The sequence below is a fragment of the Telmatherina bonti genome, assembly GCF_933228915.1.
Source record: "Telmatherina bonti genome assembly, chromosome: 15".
Classification (NCBI taxonomy): domain Eukaryota; kingdom Metazoa; phylum Chordata; class Actinopteri; order Atheriniformes; family Telmatherinidae; genus Telmatherina; species Telmatherina bonti.
In genome coordinates this window covers 17790659-17813836 of record NC_136613.1, presented here as the reverse complement: position 1 = coordinate 17813836, position 23178 = coordinate 17790659, and the positions used below count along the sequence as shown (strand labels likewise).

Sequence of the window (23178 nt, the reverse complement as noted above, 5' to 3'; positions counted from 1 at the left end):
TGAAAAGACATAATCTCGATAAGAACACTGACATTTTTTACACAATTATTGGATTATTTAAAGTTCTGTGCATGCTAGTGATTGAAGGATTTAAACAGATGTGGGCCTCCTGGTGCTTTACCACATGTTAACATTGACTGATTATGAAAAGGAGAGCTACCGACGGGTTACAAATAATTGCACATGAGTTAATGAAACAATCCAGTTACAGACCACTTGCAGTGTTTTGTTTCTTTTTCCTTACTGAGTTTCATCTCATCAAATTATGTTGCGCTCAAGATGTAGCTTGTAAAAAGTACCATTCTCTGTATCTAATCAGCCACCATGTAAGTTATCCTATAATTATGTGTTGTCATTTTATGTGCTTATTTGTGTTTTTATATTCCACAATGAAGGGTCTTATTTAACATACTGGGTTTATCTTCTGTATAACTTTTTGCAGTGTACTTGTGAAATTAACATAATTACCACTTTCAGACTTTCTGGAAAAGAAAGAAGAACATTATGGAGTTGGCAACAGTATCATAATATCTGTAGTCACTACTTAGGAGTTTGGGAGCTAACCAGGCCTGCTTTACAAAATATGTGTTTGCAGGCGAGTAAAAAAAACTTTATTTCAATTTTGACATTTTAATCCGTACAAGAGACTGACTTAAAATAGGTCATTTAGTTGCTTGCAGCTTTTTGGCATCATAAAATATATTTTGTTTATTGCAATCATTATTAAGTTTGCAATAGTAAAAAAGGGTAACCCTTATCTCATTGACCGCTTATAATATTCACAACATGATGTTATCTTGCCAAAACCAGAAATGTATGAGCCGAAAGTGTGGCATGACATTGGTATGTTGTTAAGATGAGAAATGTTAAAAATACTGCTACTGTAGTGGCGCATTAACCGTAATTGTTACAACACCTGCCTAATTATCATGTTTCTTACAGTATATGGTAATATAAACAGTTATGTCCACCCTTTCATTTGGAGATGTTAAAAGTTTTATGGTTATTTTCGAGTGAGGTTTTTAACTCAATATCTGGAAATACTGCTTTCATTTACAAACTTCAATACAAGATTCCAAACATACTGAGCTGTATTATACACGTATTACACATTCATGCTGTCTAATTTTCATGTTTTGTTTTTGTTTGTTTGTTTGTTGTTGTTTTTTTTGGTAATTTAGCATCCAGGCTGAAAGATACAAAATTAGCATTAGCTAACTGTCATTATCAAAACCTGCTAATTGTTAGCATTGTCAGCATTGCTACTTCACAGACTGTTTTTCAGTCAATTAAATGAATTAATTTTTCTGCTATAACACTGAGTGTCTGTAAGGGGTTTAGTTACACAAATCAATCAAGGTAAGGGCTTCAGAAGTTAAGATTGGTATGTACAGTCAGAAAGAGTGCAGCAAGTAAGATTGTCAGTCAAACCTATCACATGGTAGACAGTGAGGCCTTTCAATACGCACAATGTCTTCCTAAAGGAGAGGTCATTTTCTAAAAGACCATGAGCACATTTAGTTCAGGGACTAAATAAAGTAAAGTCATGATGACTTGCTTAAAATAAACAAAACAACAACAAAACAAACAAAAACATGGTCAGCTTCATTGCTAATAAAGGCACTTTATTTATTTATTTACTTTTATGCTTTGGATGAGCCTTGAATCCTGTTAGCTGCTACTTAGCGGCAGTTGATTAAACCTGCCAACGTCAGCTGCTATTTTAGGAGGAAAACTGACAGGCTGGCTTTCAGTGAGAAGCATTTTGTCTTTGACTTTCTGCATAATTGTTGCACTGTATCAATAAAAATGTTTTTCATAGCTATACCCATGGTACATGTAACTAAACAGAGATATCTAAGACAAAATGGGTAGCCCAGGAAGTGTTGTGCATCTGAAATTAAATTAGTTAGCATTTGATAATATGTGTTATGGATGTTCTCCCTGCTGTGGACAGATCCCAAATGGCAGCCCTCAAACCTTTTTTTCCTTCCCCTCCTCAGGCCTTTGTTCTCTATTAAGAAAGGGTAGTGCCTGTCTTTTATTTGTGGCTCTAAGTCATTATCCTTACACTGCCCTTTTCTTCTTGTTACACTCCATATCCCGTCCTTGTTCTAAGAGGGGGCTCTTGGGATCTGTGTGTAGAGCTGAGCTCGTCAGTTGCACCGAGTTGTTTGAACCTGCTTGATTTGCTTGTCTCTTGAGAAAGTGCTTGCTCCATGTGTTGTTTGACAGATTTGTGTTAGTTTGCGCCTGAATTTAGGGTATTGAAGCGAGTGACAAGTACATTATCTATATATAGGCTACAGACTTAATAATAATGATTTATCTGAAATAGTCTTTTTCCACTTCCCGCTTCTGACAGTTATTGTGTGTATGTGTGTAATGAAATGTATGAAACAAAAGAGCACTTCACTTTTTTACTTCTTTATTTTTTCCTTCCCCCTAATCTTTGGTCACTTTTCCCCAACTTGACCATCTTCTTAAGCAATATCCCAGTTGAACCACTTCACCCCTCATTCTGACTGAAGTGGAGAATGTGAATCAACATGAAATTGGATAATAAGATTGTAAATGGCAGGTGTAGGTACAGTTTCTCTCCGTGTTTTACTTCGTGACCCAGTACGCCCGCATATGTTACAGCCACCCTGGTTCAGTGACGTCTGCTTAGTGACGAGGCTGCCCTCAAATGAAGTGGAGCTGAGGATCGCCCACTCGCTCTGTTTCCTCTTAGCAGTGCTCTTAGTTTCACAGAGTAATTAACAATAATTACCCTGCTGGCTTTGCCAAATGGCCATTTGCTTTGCAGCAACACACACGTGCATAAAGAGACACTCGAGCATTACCCACTGAAAAGCAGAAGCCACTTCAGCTGTGACTGAACATCTGTAGTGCTAGCCTGTTGTACTCGGTGTGAGATACAATACAAGTCTAAAAGTATTTGGACTTTCACTTTGTTTGCTGTGTTAGTTGCATCAGTTTGGAACTGCAATATAACTTTTAGAGAAGAGAAAAAATCATGCTGCAACATGCACTCATGTTTTGTAGTGACAGCAGAAAGCCAGCTCACATCACCCAACATCACTGATGCTGACATCTGTAGCAGTGATAACGTTCAAAGGGCAATGTGACTCTCAACAGTTCCTCAACTAATCATCTTTACTTGCATAAAGACAACAAAAATGAATCTTCACCATCGACTGCTTCCCACCAAGCTTTAAATGACGCTAACACACAATGATCAGAACAAATGAAAGATTTCCCTCACCAAAAAACTGCTATTTGATTTCTTGTCGCTTCTTTCTTCTCTCCTGCGTTTAGAAACTCACACTGTGGAGAGATGCTACAAAGCTGCAAGCATGCAAAGTTTACAGATCAGACTTCATAAATTATGTTTTTTTTATTTTTTTTTTTTATTCTAATCGTTTCATTTTTTAAAAATCATTTCTCCTTAATTGTTGTGTCCTTGTGTCCCTTCCTCCCCAGGCCCTGTCTGACTGGACTTACAAGGCTACCAGTCACTTCAGGGGGCTGAGAAAGTGGAGGAAGATCAGGACTACAGGAAGATAAAAGCAAAAATTGCAGATGAGGCCAAGCAGGAAGAGAGTAGTTGTACAGACTTACAAAGAACAGACAGCATATGTGTCGGTTAAACTAGCAGAGGAACACCAGGACGTTTCTTTACCGTATACATAGGCTCCAGCTCAAAATCATTACCGGTCTGACTGAGGAAAAAAAACTCAGTTGGCAGTTTTACTTCTTTCTGTCTTCATTTAAATTCTTTAACTGTCATAAGAAATAAGGAAAATGATCCCAAATCTTTGAACTTTATTACCATCATAAACCTAAATTATTTATTCCATGATGCAAGATTAAGTTGCAACGAATGCACGAGTGAAATTTAATACAAAATGTTTTGTAGATATTTAAGAAATAAGAAATTAGTACTACAAGGAAGCCTTTTCCCAGGTAACAGTATGTACAGTTACATTCTTTTAATTAAATGACATTTAAATTGTGTTCTTTTGAATTAAATCAGTTCAGATGTTTAATAGAAAGGAGAAACAAAATATTTGGCATCATCAGGAAATCTGTACCTTGTTAGGCTGTTGGACTTGTCAAAGATTCATCAGATCATAATGACAGAATTAATCAGACATGAGTTTTTGGCAGATGGATAGTTGTTTCTAATCAGTATCACACACCGTCACAGTGAACTGAGACAATAGTCAGCGATGTCAACTCCAAAAGTCACAGTGGGAGAGTTTTTTTTTCTAACTGAAGGAAAAAGCAGAAAATAAGTGAAGGTATTTTCTGAACAATATGTTTTTTTTTTTTTGTTTTTTTTTTTTTTTGTTTTTTTTTACCAGATGTTTATAGTTGGATCTGAGCTACTGGTTTCAATCTGTTGATGTGATTGGTTGGAGCTAGTTTCTGATAGACAGTTACAGACAGATGGCTCCTCCAAATACTTGCCAAGTTATTTTTTCTTTTATATATGTTTATATATATATATATTTTTTTTTATTTGGACGTGCTTTTTTCTTATCCAAGCAGACTTCAGCGGCAATTTTCCAGATGGTTCTATGTAACACACCATCTGGTACATCAGGTGAAACAAATCCCATTACATGACCAAAACTGGCAGTCCATCAATCTGTTATTCACAACTTTATAACTTCCTGTATGATTTACTTTACATGTCACTCAATTTTAAGTTCTTGTAGAAATACTTCAGAACTTTGGCAGATTTTCTCTGCAATGCGCCCCCGATCGACAGCTGTATCAGCATACATCTAGCATCTTACCTGAACTGGAATCTCTCTCTAGAGAGTAAAAGTTAGTCCTGTGCTTTTGGTCTTATCCTTTCCTCTCTTACTCCGATCATGTCATCTTATGCACACCAAATCAGCTTTAGTGTACATTAAAAATGGCCGTTGTGTTGACATGTCTTGTGTCGTGGAAGCAAAAGCTTAGAAATTCAGCTTTTTGGCCACTGGACGCTGCTGGGCAGCAACCGCTCTAGAAAATTCATTCATTCATTCATTTTCTAAACCGCTTAATCCATTCAGGGTCGCGAGAAAGCTGGAGCCTGTCCCAACTGTCTATGGGCGAAGGCAGGATACACCCTGGACAGCTCGCCAGTCCATCGCAGGGCCCACTCTAGAAAATGTTCATAACAATGACATTGTGCCATCAATGCAGTAAGGAACCCAAAGTTTTAAGTGGTCAGAAAGTTACATAGTGTGCCTTTAAGAACAATGTAAGATTTTAGAAGCAGGTCACACGTGTAAAGTCACAATTATTATATAGTTTCTAAAATATTTCCTGATTGGAGCAGGAGTATTACTTTTCTATGCTGTTTTCAGCTGAAAATTGACATGAGTTTGGGGCCAGTAAAAAAACCCCAAAACATTCAAGATTAGGGAAACGCATCAATGATCCTTGCAGAATTTTCCCAGAATATCATCTGAATTTGAAATAGTGACTTTCAGGAAACCATAGACAGTTGTTATAATGGGTGCAATTCATTATACAGCAGGACAAATAAATTGGTACAATGCCCTCACAAGTGACAAACACTGAGTGTCTGTGGCCAAAAATGTCATCTCATGCTGTTCTTAATCCTTCCCAGATTGAGGTCAGTAGGGCTATTGGAGGAAATCATTATGTTTGCAGCTTCAGCCTGACCCTCAGTTAGGTTAGGATTGGCTGCTTTTGTTTGTTTGACTTTTAACTTTGAGTGTTGATCCAATCAGATCTCTTCATACAGATAGGTAGGAAGGACATATCTAGTTAATAGAATAGGTTTTTAAAAAAGGACCAGGGTACACAAGGGAGCAGCGTGTTGTTTTCTCTCTACATAGGTGTATCTGCTGAAGAGACATGACTCAGTTTCAGAGTTGGGTTGGTGTTGGTGGTGCTGTTGTTATAGTAACTCCTGACTGTTCTCAAAAGCCCTCGGCATCATGTGGGAGGGTTGCTATAGCAATGGCAGGTTGTAGCGTAGGTGTGTTCTGCTAACAGTAAAACTATTCCAGGCTGTCATTCACTCATTCTTGACTGGAGAGAGAAGTTGGTGACAACCAACCAACTTCACCAAGACAAAAACTGCTCAGAGACATGGAACTTGAATCTGCAATTCAATCCCTTTAAAAATAAACAATAATGTCATTTAATGTAGATTAGACTTACTGTGTCAAATATAAGATTTCATATAGGTAAAGTACACTTTATACATATGTACTATCAATAAAAAACAGTTGCAGTAGAGACTTTTGAAGTGTGGGGCATAATCTCCCTCTGCAGGTTTTCTACCAGCAGTTCGTAGACCCACAGCTGACCAATGACATAATTAATGTTAGGTTAGGACAAATATGCCAAGCAGCCAGACAAAATATCTTTTATGCATAAAAGTAAGACTGAACACTATTACTTTGCTCCACAAGTGTGTGATGTTGTGAAGGAAGTAAGAGAAATAAATGAAGTTGAGATAAAGAATATAGACAAGGTGGGATAAGTCTCTGGAGAGGGAAGTCACTCATTCCAGCTCTGGAAAAATCCGTCCTGACAGACATAGCTCATCATTCAGGAAGTTCATGACAAGTTTCTAAGTCCCACTCAGTTGCCCACCTGTGACAAATCTTGCCCTCTTGCTTAGAATGAAGAACCTGACAGAATATATCCTTGGGGCATGTAGTCCCAAAATAGGCTTTTGGGAGAGTCTGGAGCTTCCGTGAAAGCCTGTCTGTCTTGTCTGCAGTGTGCATCTGCATTGTTGGACCCCTTGAACGTTATTTTCAGCTGATTCAGTGTAGTTTCTCTCTCAGGTCTTTCACTGATTGACTGTTCGGTGTCGCTTGAACAATGCAACCTCATGGAAGTGTAGAGCTGTTGTTTCCTACCTTCCTACCTTAATCTAGCATCCTCTTCTGTGCTGAAATGTGACCTATTGCACAGGTGTAGCTGGTACTTCCTAGCGGTGTAAAATATTCTTTGCAACGTGGTTCAGTGCCGTTGTTTTGCCCAGACTTATGCAGCACAGCAAGGGGCCCATTTGTCTCCACAGGTTCTTTGCATCAGTGTGGTGTATAAATCCCTGGCAAATCGATGTTAACACTGAGAAAATAATCAAATTCTGAAGTGAATGACGCAGAACATCCTAAAGCACATTGCAATAACTACCTTCAGATCAGATCTAGTTCTATGTCAAGCTCAACCAAACACACCTTCTCACTGGAGTCTGCCATACCACAGGATATTAAAATCCTCTTGAAAAGGCTTTTGAAAGGAAATACTCTTTGTATAAAGGGGTTTGTCACCCTGTGCAGACAATCTGTTAGGCAAGGAAAATGCTTGTCAGTGGAAGCAAGCTGCAGAGGCTTCATGGCAAGATCACGCAGCAGAGTCTTTGTCTTTTTGAACACCGAAGGACAGGCTAAAAGAAAAGCCATCAACGAAGCCAAAAGAGCGGAACCATGGGCTCGGCAGTAGTTCCCTGTCAGATGTGACACAAGCAGAGGATATTTTTGCTTTTAATTCTTCATTAAAGCCAAACAGGTTTCAGAAGAGTTGCCTATAAGGCCAGATAATACAATAAACCCACTGTAAGGAAATTAATGATCATATGGAGCAGTTATCGCTCAGTAGTCCCAACTATTACCACCAACTGCTCCACATCCATCTTTTGTAAATGTTTTTCAAATAAAACATGTACAGAGCGAGACCCAGTAAGATGCCCTTGTTGGTTATTTAGTCTTGGCACATACAAATAGTAGTAGTTTTATCAGTTTTATTGCTGCTCATGACTGTCATTTGCATCCCCTGCTGCTCGACAGTATTTCAAGCACTCAAGTCAATTTGGAGATAATATTTAATCAGACCCTGACAGTGTTTTTGAGAATGCTGCAAGCTGTAACATGGAACGCTTTCGTCTTGTCTGGATTTAGCTTGTATGTTTCCCAAGTGCAGTATTTTATTAGAATGCCTCTGAATCTAGCCCACTTCATTTGAAACTATAATTTTCTGCCACTTTTGTTTTATCTTAGTTTCTCTCTGTGAGTGCCTTGTTAAACTTCAGTAACCAGATGTCAAGTCTTCTCTTTGCCGGCTCTTTACTTTTCTATGATCTCCCCCATTTTTGTTCCTCTTTTTGTTTCATTAATAGGGCCTCATTTTATGTTCTCACTATCTTTAAATATTGCATGTCTATACACACACATAGGCAAACATCCAAAGAGAGTTTTGAGTCTGCCCATGCACGTGTTATGTACTCTCAGAAATTTGAAAATTAGGCAAAGTTAAAGCTTTTGTCCTACATCTGTAATTATTCACAGTTGGCTAACTGAGAAGAAGCAAAGGTGTCAAACTTCATTTTTTGCAGAAGACACAAATCTAGTTGGCAAACAGGAATCCACTGACAAAAATACGTACTCCTCGGTTTGGGGATTTTTAAGAACTTCTCAGAGTTACTTCATTGTTTAAATCTGCTTCATTTGCTAAACGAATCAGGGGTTTTTCCACTTTAGTCAGTTCAGTCCCAGACATGTTGGCCTTGTAGCCATTCTGACTTTTTATCTGTCAATAATCCATTAAGCTTTTAAGTCTTAAATCCAGTGTTATTTCTTTTTCAGTCTTCCACACACACATACAAACACATACAAAGATTAATATACAGCACAGTGGTGCCCTGGTTCAAATCCAAAAATATATAGTGCTAAACAGGTTCCATTAAAAAGCTGTACATGTTTATTTCTGTCACTGTGCCGAGTGTTTCCAGCCTGCCGTCTTAAATTAACACATCTTGATGTCTTTTTTCCTTCCTTGCACCTGACTGTCCCCAACTCTCTCATCTCATCTGTTCTCAGCCATCTGGCTTCTATTCTGTCCTTTATTCTCAGTTGTTTTGTAGATAGGACAAAGCTGAATTTATTTAGGTAATTTTAGCTCGCAGTTTGTATATTTAGCATGTGTGATCAAAAAATGTTGGAGATGCTGTAAGATGGAATGTTGTTATGTTTACAATAGCAATCAGTGCAGGACATAATCTGTCCAAAAGGAGTGCCGGAGGCATCTCTAGAGGCATCTGGATGTGTGTGATAGAGAAAATGTCATCAACACACAGAGACATGTGAAAGTCGTATATGGAAGAGGAAATAGAAGGCGGCCACCTCGAAACAAAAAGCCTGGTTGCATTAACGCCTATTCCTCACACCTCCTTCTGGGAGCAAAATCAGATTACTAATCGCTTACAGCAGCGCCACTGCTTATTTTCACTTCCATAATGGAAGCATAAATAAAAATTACTATGGCTAGCACTCCATATATAATAACAACATGATATTGGAAGCTTTTTATAGAGAGATGGAGGGTTTATGATTGTGACTATAAATTTTCACTCCTCCCGAGTCTTGGTAATAACATTTTCTATTCTTCCCTCATATTTTTTTCCTTTCAGTCATTGCTGATTCGTTGACAGTAACGGCTCCAGCTCAGACTTTGTCCAAAGTGGAGGGTGATACATTACAGCTAACCTGTGAGGTGTCCCGGACCACAGTCCATCACACCCACTTGTCGGTGGGTTGGTATTTGAGGTCTCCAGAGGATGCAGCTGCCCAGCCTCAGGAGCTGGTCACCCTGTCAAGGGACTTTGTTCTGCGCTCCGGAGGACCTTATCGGCAGAGGATGGCGGCGGGGGACCTCCGGCTGGATAAAACAAGTGCTACATCCTACAGGCTGACCATACACAAGTTGCAGCCAGTAGACCAAGGACTGCTCTACTGTCAGGCAGCTGAGTGGATTCAGGATCCAGATGGAAACTGGTTTGCCATGACCCGCAAACAGAGTGACAAAACCCAGCTCCGCATACAGCCAACTGGTGAGTTAATCAGATTAACTGCACTTATTTCCCATTTTAACAACTAAAACACCATTTGAAACTATGTTTTATGTGATATAATCATTATGTGGCATAGAAACAACTGTGAACTGGTGAAATACATACAGAGGATACAGTTTGTATCACAAGTCACAATGGATGAAGTGCGGAAAAAAACCACCAAAAACTCTAAACCTGTCTCCATTTTCCTTTGTCAAATGCTTTGACATGTTACTAATCTTCCAGTTAACCACTATGATTGTTAATATTACATCTAGGTCTACATCTAGATTGCATTATATAAATGCATGAAAGTGATTTTAAAGATTCAGATCCAGTTTTTAACTTGTTTGCAGGGACTCAACAAGTAAAAGGCTTGTTTAAATGGAAGGTTTTCTCATGTCTAAATGGAGAAATAGTCCATTTAGTCTGGCTCTCCTGCTGAAAGGAGTATGCTTGCTGAAGCTTAATGCATGCTTTAATGGGTTAATAGAAACAACCCTTTTATAATTGGCCTTTCATTAAGTATTGCTCTTTCATTCATCAGTTTGTGACTGTCGGAGGATGAATGAAGTGTCCATGTAGCGAGTCGTGGTTATCTGTCTTTCCATGGACGCTTTGACATATGAATATAAGGAGCCGGACATACAATTATTGACCCTGTAATCACACAGCCTTGTGTCCTCTACTTTTTGATCCACAGCTGCAGAGTAATCACATCAGTCTAGATCCCCTCTGTCCTTTTGACAGACACATATGCCTCCATGTGGGCCGGGTTCCTGTGATTGCTGATCAGTATCTCCCACTAAGCTCATTAGCTTACTAAAAAGGGCTTAACTAAACCTCCAAAGACTCTCCAGTTTTGTATTTGTATCTGTTTTATGGGCAAAATTACAGGCAAAGCTAAGAATGAATTTAACCAACTCCAATAGCATAAATGTTTGTCATGGGAGACCTTTGAAACCACAGAAACAATCTTCTCAGCAGGTTGTAGCCTGGGGTGCACAAGCCAAAAAAAACTAAATAAATAAATAACTTCTCACCAGCAGTTACATCAGGATTGTTGGTGCTGAAATGCATTAGTGGTAGAAACCAAACGCGTTGTCAAAACTGAAAGAAGATGTTTCATAAAACGAGGAAGTTATTAAGTAAATAGAGGGGGGTAAAAATAAGGAGGGTGATGAAATAAAAAGGGATGTATGATGGAAGTATGTGGGAGAGAAAAAAAAAGACTGTGCTGGGATGACTGAGAGTAAGTCTTGTATGATAATGATCTAATAAGCTGTCAGCCGCCATGTAGACCAGAAGGACAAGCAACAAAAGCTACTTTATGTCCCCCTCGTCTGCGCTTGGAGGCACCCGGGGAGGTTGTGTATTTGGAATGATGTGACGTGGTCCACATACATCAAGAATCTCTTTGTATGCTTCCGAGAAAGGGCCAAGGATATGGGTGATAAAACTGCTTTGTCATTAGCTCAATTACTAAGGAGGCACAGAGTGGTGAGTGTCTCATGCCAGCAAATCACTTCAAAGCGGAATCTTTTTTGCCTTTCTCCATTAAGCATCCGATCGGATGTAACTCGATGGTGCCCCAGATAGTACTGCATGGATGAGAAGAAGAGTTGGAACTCAGATGTAAAGCAGGTTTTTCAGATGAGTTCCTGTTACTTCAGAGAGGAGACAAAAGGCACGAAAAGCTCCCTTCTCAACACCCTTTGTCACTCGCTGTCTTCCCTGTAATCTATAATTGATGGGAGTTATTGTTGCATGACAAAGAGAATAAAGCAGTTGTTCTGCAGCGTACAGCTGTTGATGTAAGTGCTCAAACTTGACTTTTGGTGTGTATGTGTACTCATTTTAACTTCCTTTTTTTTTTTTTTTTGTGGATTTATTAAATGTTGAGGGGTGCACCTTTTAACCATGCAAGGTGCATATTTGGTGTTTCACCTGTTTAAGTGTTTATTTGACACAGTGCATTTAGGAGGGACGTAGACCAGAGAGGCTGCAGATTTCTGCATTACACTTCTATTATAAAAGATGGAGTGGATCTCAAGGCAGCCTCATCACTAGCTAATCACCCACAGCCAGCATCAGAGATGGGGAGCAACGGACAGAATTCTAATGTATTTTCCACTCCTTTTACTTTTACCATGTCTGTCTTTCTTTCCTGTCTCTCAAATTCTCCCACTGTATCATGCTCAAACACCATCTAACATTTTTAGCATCTGTGTCCCATCACTGTATATTTTTTCTGCCTTATCTGCCTTCCTCTTCTGTTTCCTTTTTTTCTTTAATAACAACTAAACAACAGCATATCTGGCTTGCACTAGACTATGTTGCTGTAAAATGTTCCTTATCGCGGAGCACTAGACTGAGCAGCAACTAGATTTGATCTCAGCAGGTTATGACAGTGATTACACTGAAAAGTCACATCGCAATCTCTTGCTGTCCTCGTAGTTGCAGCAGTGTGCCATTCATTCTGGCATCTGTTGGCTGTTCTCTTCCATCCTGCTGAATTACATTTTCGTTTGTGCTTCTGCTGTGGGTTATTTTAACTGTCTTTATAAAATTCACCAAAAACAGATGGGCAATCATGCACTTTTAACAGGTTCACCATGATGTTTTTTGCAAATCTTTGGTATCTGGGGAAATATGGGGAAACATGGTTCTAGCACAATAATGCTTATTGCCATCATTTAAATCAGACATAATCATTTTGCAGAACTTTCAGAAACCAGTTCTGTAATATTTTATGTAAGCGGTGAGATTAAACTGCCAGAAATGACATATTTTCCTAATTACCCTTTTAGTTTCCATCTTCAAAGGTTTAGCTGTCACTCATGATCATTTTCTTCAGACTTCTGTTGTAGTCCAGCAGCTAGCAGTGGCAAGTTAATCCACTGCTGATAGTTTGAATTAACCAATCACACTCCTTTCTTGTAGGAGCTTTTGTTTTATTATTTATTAGTCCTAATATACTGATAAAATTAATAAACAGTGAATCGTTAATCATAACTGTCATGAAAATTACTAACTTGTTTCTTACGATGGCTTGCACTAGACTATGTCGCTGTAAAATGTTCCTTATTGCGGAGCGATACTGTTGAATATACAACTCCACAAAAAAAACAAAAACGTTAAAAAGTTTGTTTAAGCCCCAAACCTCTTTGACGTGAGGTGGCAGTACTAGATTCTTGTTTGTGGGTTCTAATGTATGTGCACTGGGTTTTCACTCCAAAGATATAGTTGCTAGGTTATTAGGTAATTCCAAGTCAGCCATCAGTGTGAATGTGAATGTAAATGGTCGTCTGTCTCTGTGTGTTGCTGTTAGATAGGCTGATGCTGTTTGAGTCGTCATATTTTTATGCATGTATAAACAATATGCCCCCTCCTTCTCACCATAATATTCCCCTGCATAACTAGCTCCGTTACAGGCACAGTCTTTGAACTTTTCCACATGAATGTGTTTTCAGGAATACTGTTTACAGTCTTTGTAATTACAGCTCGGGGCTACCACCCCTCAGAGATGCAAAGCAGCTGTCTGCGGTACTTACCACGCTCATCATCTGGAAATTAATACAACAAATAAAAGTGGACGAACAGCCACATACAGACTAATACAAATTCAGCAGCACATGCTCAGGCAACAAGTGTAATCTGGCCATGTGAAAGTGTTAGAATTAGCTATGTTTGCTCTTTCTGCTGTCTTAGACAGAGCAATAAAAAGAAGGGCTGCCTGACTTCGTTTTTAGAAAGCTGAGGGGAATTTTAATGAGATGTTTCCTTTTTTAATTTATTACGGAGGTGAAACCAAGCAGGAAGGGAGGGCAAAGTTGTCTGAATGATCAGTTTTTACAGTGCGACCTTAACCTTCACAACTTTATACTCTCTTTATATTTAGCATTAAGATATTCTACACTGCCACCTGCATCTGAAGCCACTTTAAACCCCACCTGTGTCACCAAGCACTCCACCTTACCAGAATTTTCTTTTGGAAAGCTGGTTTATTGTGTCAAAATGTCAAAAAAAAAAAAAAAAGTGGGAACTTTGCCATTTATTTTTAATCATAACCCACATTTACACTTTTGTCTTGGCTCGGATGTTATTGGTATTTTAAGAGTCATATTATACCCTTTTAATGCAATCTGACTAGATTTCCTGAGGACTTCTGGAAAGTTCTGTGACACATTTTGGTCAAAAATGCCTCAAGGACACAGTATGTATCCTTTGAGATGTGGTTGTACAGCTTTGGGATACCATGCAGAAACAAGTATGGACACAAATTGCACTATATAGTCTTTGAAGCATGTTATTGCCATCTGAAAGGGCATACAGAACCTAGTCTGAGGCTCCATGCTAGCACACACAACAAATTAAGTTCACACTAACATACACCAAACTGATACAGTACTTTACTGGCAGTTTTATTCCCAAACATTCATACTTAACTAATCTGCAGTTCAGCCAATGACAGCTGGTACTGATCCTCTTTTTTTTTTTTCTCATCAAGTGTTGAATTGGTTCGGGTTTATAAGAAAAAAAGCATATTGCTAAAGGGGAATGCTGAAAGAACATAATCAGCTGGTGATTTAATGAAAATATAAGTTTTGATTTGTTGTTTTGTAGGTTAAGAAGAGGCCTTGGAATGTACCATCACTCCTTTCCTTCACAAAAATAACAGGAAGAATATCGCTGATGTTTTATAGATTTTAGCTAGTTTTGTCTTTTTTTGGTGCTGATCTTAAATTTAATGACATAATAAAACTCAGAGAAAGAAAATTTAAAAAAAAAAAAAAAAAAAGAAAAGAAATGGCACAAGACTAAAGTACCAGTAAAATATTAGTGGTTCTGTCTTTTGTCGAATGAATCTTGTAACTGCTGATGGGAATTCACAGTAAAAAGCAAAGCAAAAGGAAATTTATAAAAAGTAAATTTGTTTAGTTTAATGCTTTTGCAGTTTTATTTAAATTCAAGTTCGCTCACATTCTCTGGTATTTTTAACCCAGTCTTTTCTGTGTTTTCCTCCCAGACCGAGACTTCAGCATCCAGGTGAGCACGGAGCGGCGGTCCTTCACGGCCGGTGAGCCGCTGGAGCTTCGCTGTACCATAGAGGCGCAAAATGTCCAAGAGCGTTTCTTCTCGGTGTCGTGGGTCTTCAGCAGCTCACCGGTGGCCGTGGTGGGCCCCAGTGCCGTGCCTGTCCTGGGCACAGAATATATTGCTCGAGAGGCAGCTGGTCTCATGACCGTGCGCAAAGAAAGTCCCAGCGTGCACCTGCTCAAGCTGCAGCGCTTGCGCCAAGAGGATTCTGGGAAGTACATCTGTCGTGTTACGGAGCGGGAGAAGACGCCAACTGGAGACTTTATCGACCGCAGCAAGAGGTCCCGCAATGTCCAGATCTCGGTCCAGCCACTCAGTGAGTAATGAGTCCGCCTCCTGAGTTGTCCCGCCCCCTCTATCTCCCCTTCCAATAATGGCTGATAACAGATTACTGTGCCACCTCCATTGTTGTTCTTGAGAAAGAGGGAAAGGATAATGGTGCTCTTATGCCTGATGTATTTTCTGTTTGAGTGGATTGCTAAGGATTGGTAATTCAGCATTTTGGTCCTTCCCAATTTGCTTTGCTTAGTGGTTGTGGTGGGGTTGGCAGGAGGTGAGGACACTATAGGAGGATAATGGAGAGCAGGCGAGTCCAGACAGAAGAGGGCTGAACTAACAGCCATGAAATGAAAGTGTGGAGAAAAGAAAAGAAGCAGAGAAAGGCATCGAGCTCTCCAGGGCTCTGTAAGTGGTTCCCTGGGCTAAATTAATGTGTTCTGCTGGGGGAGACCTCTTCAGCTGGATTAAGCCGGGCTGGCCAATGGGGTTATGTCATGTTTGTAACTGATTGGCACAAATGTACAGTCAAACCTTTTAAACCTTGCTCACAAATTTGTCATCTGCCACAGAGATTCTTCAATCTTGTCGGGGAATATGCTGCACTCCCTTCTTGTCTCTGTATTTCCATGCCTCTTGGGGCTTGAACAGTATGTATGAAGCCAGCTGCTACCAGCACATAAAGCATTTTCATGACAAAGTTTGCAGCCATTGCTACCTCATTCTGACCACTGCATGTTCTGCTAAATAAGCCAAAAAACAGTACCCTGGAGCCTGCACCAGTCCCCAGGGAGTAACTGCACAAGGGGAGGTTTTGTTTTTCTAGCAAAAGACCTTCATACCCAATAAAGTCGCTTTATTGCGTTTACACAAGATAATAGGCATGTATCGCGGAGGAGGACCTTCCTGAAAAACAACAGTTTCGTCATGCATGGTGCGGTTTATGTGAAAACTGTCCCTTCCTGCTTGATTTTCTCTCACCTGTACACAGTCATAGAATATCTGGGAGTGCTTTGTCACTCTAATTGGAGGAATTGGGCTGGCATCAGTAATGGGTTACGACAGGGGTTAGAGTTGACGAGTCAGAGGCAAGCAGAGGTGACAGCAAAGGAAAAACGGTGGTAAACACCTCTGACAAACGATTGTTGATGGATGAGTTTACCTTTTCAATGAGAAAGCAAGAGAGAACTCACTTGCCAAACTGAATCTGTATCATGCTGATAGAAAGGGTAAGTGCAAAGGTTGTGAAAAGGAGAGGGGATGTAAATTGTTGGGAAAAAAAAAAAGAGATGCATTGTGCTCTGCAAAACCTCGGAGGAGCTTGTGGGGAGAATATAAAAATCCTAAATTCAAAGGACATGTAAAAGGAAAGTAAGAGAAACACCAGTTGTCCAGAAACCAGATGATTTTATGCGAAGGCTGAAATATCTAAACGTGTGTCTCACAATCTCCTCTCTGTGTGTCAGTGTGGAAAAAGTGCTATAATACAGCATGTTCCGTGGAAAAACCTATAAAGCTTTTAGAAGAAAGACAAAGGGAAGTAGAAGGATGAAAGGCTTTTCCTTTGTTCATTTGAGTGTGTTAGAAATAAGAAGCAAGTTTATTCCATTTTCACACTGGGTCCATGCTTATTAGGGGGTTCGGCTAACTGAGAGGAAGGCAGCAGAGCTTGGCCAGCGGGTTGGAAAAAAGTGAGAAATCATAAGCCAAATACTCGAGAGGCCGCTGCACAGGCCCCACAGGGGGAAGGACGTCTTCTGGGTCAACCAGAGCTCCATGATGTTTGATGGACGTTGAAGTGATGAATCTTGATAAAGGTGGAAAAAAAAAAAAGGGGGGGGGGGGGGGGGGGGGACAGCTGAAAAGAAGACTTTTATCCTTCCCTCTGAAGTGCCACTAAGCCCTGTGATCTGAGCCTTCTCTCCTGTGTGTATGCGGACTTGGTGAACAAGCTTCACAGGGTTAAGAGGGAGAATCTCAACCCACACACACATTCTTGCAACTCCTCTCTAGCTGTCACTGTGAACGCCTGAGGCCAGTTCCCCTCACATGCTTCCATATGCACCCACAAGCATTCAAACACGAATGCATGTCACTTCTAAAGGGTTGCATTTTCTGGGAAAAGATGCAGAGATTTCTTTATTGTTTTGGCTCCTATTCCTGTCTCTGAGGTTATTTGTCTCATCATCAGGACAGAAAGATTTGTGGGAAACTTTCTCCTACCCCCTTCTTTGCTTGTATCTGTTTGTTGATAAATGTGTAGCACAGTGGGTTCAGAAAGTATCAGTACTCTTTTGTTGTTTCCTGATGTGGTTCCCATGAAAGAACAGGTGGAAGTCAAGTTGTTGCATCAAAATTCCAGTGTAAAACAAAAGCTGTGAAGGCTGGCGCTCCCTCCCAAAATACCACACCTGCTTTGATTGGTCAACTACAGTGACGGTCCGTCCATTATTTCAGAATTCAGTCAAGTTCTCTTTTGATACCAGTGTTAGTGTGTGCTGCAACCTACGAGTACAATTGAAAAAAAACACACACACAAATAGCATCAACTACAAAATATTCAAATGAAGAAGTTCTATAGTCCAGTTTTTGCAGATTGTCTTATTAGACACTTGATTAAACAGACATACCCTGTTGGTGAAATGTTTCCCACCTATGCTTTTCCTGCTGCACAGGCCAAAACGTCTGCAGTGATAGTTTATTCAGACCCTTTGCTGTGGACAGGTGCACCTTGCCTGTTTTAATTATCTGGGAGATGCATCTAGAACTTGAATGGAGCCCATCTGTGGCAAATGAATATTACTGGACATAGTTTAGTGAGGCGTACACCTGTGTGTTTGCATTAGATCCAGGAATGAGCTATTTTGATGACAAACATTTTCACCTGTGAGAGAAGATAAAGCAGGAGTCAGCAGGATGGTACGGTCATATATTTATAGTGAAACAATGAAAATTGATTCCAAGAATGATCTCTTTTGTTCAATTTCAGCAAGACTGTTTTGCATTGTTATCCATTGTCGTATTCAATAAATGAAGAACATGTTCCACATTTTGCTTGCATGTATAAAGTATAAACACTCTGGACATACCCTGTTCTTTGGCTTATGATTATGATTTGTTTAGCAAAAACAAAACACTGGAAATGCTAGTTTGGACCAATCTCTGCACACATAAGTCAAGGGCAAGTTAACCTGTCAGCACATTTCTTTTAGGAAAAAATAGGGGAACTAAGCCAGAGAATAGGGGATGTGGTTCCAAAGAAGACTGTGAACTACTTACAACTGTGGGAAGCTAGTTGACAGCGATTCTGAGAGTTTCTCACAGTTCAGTTTCACACAAAGACAAAAAAAAATTCTGCTGGAAGCCAGCCATTACTGACTGATAAACAAGGCAGCGGTAGCCTAAAAACCAAGATCCAGCATTTTTATGATCTGGTCTTCAATCCAGCCCGGTTTTCTTTTTATTGTTTTATTATTTTGCTGCTATAGTTTCTGATTTAACTTCACTTTATTTTGGTTTTAAATCTGTTACTTCTATATTCAGCACTTTGGTCTTTGCTGTATAGATAATCAGTTGAGGAGTTTACCACAATGCGCAGCCTTTCCAGTCATACAGGTTAGCAGATTGTGGCTTTTATCTTATCAGTTTGCTCACATTAATGCAATACCAATAGCTACAGATGTACTGTATTTTTTAAGTTCTGTGTGTTTATAATCCATTTCATTTAATAATTATAACCTTACTTTCAGCAGTTCTAATGTGTCCCACGGTGTTAAGTCTGTACCATTTTTTTATGTTAGTTGGGATCTGCTTTACACTACCTGTGCTTTCTGTTGTGTGTGATATGTAAATCTGGACCTCAAACAAGTCAGTTAATGGAAAACCCCAAGGACATATTTCCTGAGTTTTAAGCATTGTCAGCAGCATAATGGACTCAATAATTTGGAATGAGTTCATAAGTACTACACAACCAAATAAGGGTCTTGGTTAGAGAGTCCAACAAAGGCTACTTGAATAAGATGCATATGAGAGCCTGCTTGGAGTTTAAGTGCAGCACTTAACAGACTTTGCATGAAGGAGAAAAGCATTTGTCTGTTCTCATAAATTGAGAACAAACTATTTATAGTGGGAGTATAGCAGTGGTAGTATTATTAAAATTAGGTGAAAAAATGTGAACTTTTAAGGGCACCATTTGAATGGGATTGATACTTCCAAGAACAGATTCAGACTTAATCAATTTGTACCGAATGTTTGTACATGTGAGCACGACTAGGCAAGAGACTAAAGGATCACATTAGAGAAATGGGAAGAAAAGGAGACTGCAGTTTAGTCCAGCATATTCTTGGCACGCCATTTTTTTTTTCACATGGACTGATTTATTTGTAGCAGTTGAAAACAATAAAATAGATTTTCCATTTTTGAAGCGGCTCACTTTGGCCTCGCTCCTTGTTTTCCCTCTCCCTATCTCCCTCCGATAAACTCCCAAACAGACATGAACACAAGTGTAGCATGACTTGATATTCCCACAGTGCTTACAAACACCTTCTTCAGAGGTTTTATTGCAGTCTCTTTATCCCATCTTTGCTGAGGGGAGCCGTCATGCTATCTGCACTTAAATACGTATGCATCTATTGTGTGTCTGCATAGCTTTAAAAAGCTTTGAGTTTAGGCTGTAAAAACACTGGGTGTTATGGTACATTTCTGGCGGGCCTCGTAAATTTATCTGTCCTTACATGGCATTAAGGTTTGTTTAAAGCAGGAATCGGTTCATTGTCGTTCTGTTTTTTAACAAAATATGCTTTGGATTGTTTTTTGCAAATGAAATTTTTAGTCAGAGACTTATTGAAATTCTTAAATAAAATCTCATTCCAAGAAGTACAGGTTCAATCCTGCAAGGTGTGCAACCTATAGTATTGTTCTCTCAGCACCAGGCGGACCACAAATGAAATATTTCTAAGACAGAGAGGCCAAGGGTGCACAGTTTACATGCACGTTTGTGATCCTATGCATACGTCCCAGTTCTAAAGTCTCTGTTTGCTCTTGAGTTGAAAAACCAAAGCTGACACTTAAGACTTAGTAGAGCAACTCAAGATGGCATTTAAGATGCTTTTTATCCAGTTTGATCCAGAGATGTTCCCGAGACTTAAAGCTGAGTGTTCTGGGAAAGGGGATTCCACAAAGCACTGAATTAGTCAGTGATTTTTATAAATGACAATTCCCTTCTTATTTTAAAAAAAAAAGTGAAATCTTTTCATGAAAAGCTTCCCTTAGAATTTATGGAAAATTAAATCTTCAATTTAATAAATAATGATCCTTTTTTTAATGATCCTTTTTGTTCTTCCTTCCTACTCAGAGAGCAACATGACCGTGTCATTGTCCAGTAACTCATCAGAGGTCCAGGAGGGCGATGGGATCCAGTTGACCTGTGTGGTCCAATCCACTTCAAGCCCAGTGTCTGTCGTCTGGGAGTGGGCAGACAAGCAAGCGACTGGACCGATCCAGGAGGTGGCCTCTGTGAATCGAGAGGGCACCGTGTGGCACAGCCCCACCTACAGAGAACGCTCCAGTTACGGGGAGATACGTGTTGAAAAAGTACGAGCCGACACGTTTTCTCTGTCCATTTACAACTCCTTACCTGGGGATGAGGGGCAGTACCGCTGTACAGCTACTGAGTGGCTTCAGATTGGCACTGAACCAGAGCTAAGCTGGGAGAAGATGGAAGATAAATCAGATACCAAGACTGTAACTGTCAAAACAGTTGGTAAGTTATTTAACCCTCATGTGGCATCATAATACTCTAATACCTTCAAGCCAGTAAGGCATGTAAACATTCTGACATGTGGCTTCACACTTAAATACCAAATCCAAAAGAGGCTTGTAGTTTGTGATTTGCTGAATGGCTCTGGAAAGACATGCGGTGCACATAGTTGAATATACCATGGTTTATTCATGCATCGCTTTAGGGAAAGAGCTATTATGACAGACACACACTCTAACACCACCTGCCTCATGTCAAGAGCTGTGCTTTCATGACACCCATGATAGAACTACACACATACAAACACACACACACACGCACACACACGTATGGATTAGTCAGAATTATTAGAATGGAAATGCAGCAGCAGTGTGTTTCACAGTCTGTGGGTCTCCTCTGTCACTGCTGAGTTAAGCTGAACATCCGTCGTTCAGGCTGAGGAAGCCACTGAAGCGGAGCGGTGAGGAGCTGGCAGGCCAAAAGCACTGGGTGCAGTACAGGCACACATACACATGCACACAACCAACGGATTAGCCCCCTGCAGCAGCACACAGCAGTGCTGCAGAGAAGAGATGTCAGTTTTTAAGTGGCCATTTGTCAAGTTGGGGCAACAAGAGAAACATTAGTTTGAAGAACAAGAGAGGCATTATGCAAATCAGAGGAAAGAAGTCCAAACTGCTCATCTCTATTCAGTGAGATTCCTCCATCGCCTTCGCTTCTCCTCTGTGCTTGTTGATCAAAAGGGTTTTTCTAAATGTGCACTGTTGTGTGACGGTCAGTGCGTTTCATTTTGGCCTTAATTTTTCTTACTTTAGCCTCCAGCTGCAGTTTTATTGGATCTAAGCCTGCCATGCAAATAGAGCTCCAGTTTTTATTACAGTATTTTTTTTTTTTTTTTTTTTTTTTTTACTTCTGGAGTTTTTTTTCCTTTCTTCTTGCACAGAGCTCAGTCCTCCAGATTTCCATCAAAGCTTGGATCGTGTTTCACATCGACCTGTCCTCTGAGTGAACCAGCATACAGTTTGTACTTCGGCATATTATATATTGCCGCTGTACCTTCATTTAGTTTATAGCCATCTTCTTTATGAACTCCTGCTGATAGCTGGCAAGATCCAGTGGGAATGGTAGTGGGATGTCAGCAGCAAGCCTTATGTATTTGTTGCCACAGTGAAGACAAAGGTGCTCAGAAGAGGGGCTTCTTCCCAGCAGATTAGCGTAAAGGGCCCTCAAGGTGTGGAGTGTGGGTGTGTATGAAAATACCAAATACACACATGCAATCTGGTGTATAGTAGGTACTCATATGGATATAATTTACAATATTCCAAACAGCTAAAAAGTAGTGTGGGGAAAAATGCATCTGTATAAAATCCTCTTTTCTGCCACAGAGATACGCCGGCAGTAAGGGAGATAGATGGAAGGACGGATGGTGCCAGGAGATGAGAGATAGAGCTAGAGGAGAGAGTTATTGTCTGTTAGAGAATTATGGCCCCAGGCAGCTGTCCCAGCATTGGCCAAGTCTGGACAGAATGCCATTGATTACACACCCTGAAGGACACCAGGCATGATGGCTGTTAGAGGACATGATGGGGTGAGGGACAGACAGAAAGCGGCGGCCATGTTGACAAAAGAATCTGCTAATTCGGGGGTAAACTAATTAATGGGATCTGGGGGGGGGAATCAGGCATCATCAGCATGTCTTCATTCCACCTCCCACATGTTTTTAATGCACGTGTGACCATCTTTGTTATATTCAAGTTTAATAATTAGCAGTCAGTGAAAACACGAGGAGCAGGGACATATTATCAGAATGCCCAGGAGAAGCAAAGCTTCACTTTATCATGTCTATCTGTCTAAGTTGCTTTTTCAGGTGTATCTTGGCAATAATACACAGAGTTGGGTGAATGTTTTTAGCTTAATGAGGATAGCTTAGACTTGGCAAGCAGCTAGGCGTAGATCGAACGTCTGCGCTTAGAGGAAATCTCTCCCATGGGTTTTCTTTGTTGCATCACCATTCATTTTGAAGCACACCCTCACAGTCAAGTACACACACAAAGCTGTGTTTAGACTCTTGGGCCATAAGAATGTAGGGAAATACTTGTGAGGATTTAGAGCTGATGTACCTATGGGCCAATGTTTTTTCCAGTTAGTATCGTCTGTATTTACTCCA

At 40.0% G+C, this 23178-nt stretch overlaps 1 protein-coding gene across 1 annotated transcript in view; it reads left to right on the top strand.

The window, feature by feature from the left end:
• Nucleotides 1-23178, top strand: part of igsf3 (immunoglobulin superfamily, member 3) — a gene marked incomplete at its 5' end in the record, with an annotated part of 79530 nt that overhangs the window by 39655 nt on the left and 16697 nt on the right. The window contains 3 exons of the mRNA XM_079253725.1: nucleotides 9458-9877; nucleotides 14907-15293; nucleotides 20607-21014. Coding sequence (XP_079109851.1) covers nucleotides 9458-9877; nucleotides 14907-15293; nucleotides 20607-21014 — 1215 coding nt within the window. The remainder of the gene's footprint in view (nucleotides 1-9457; nucleotides 9878-14906; nucleotides 15294-20606; nucleotides 21015-23178) is intronic.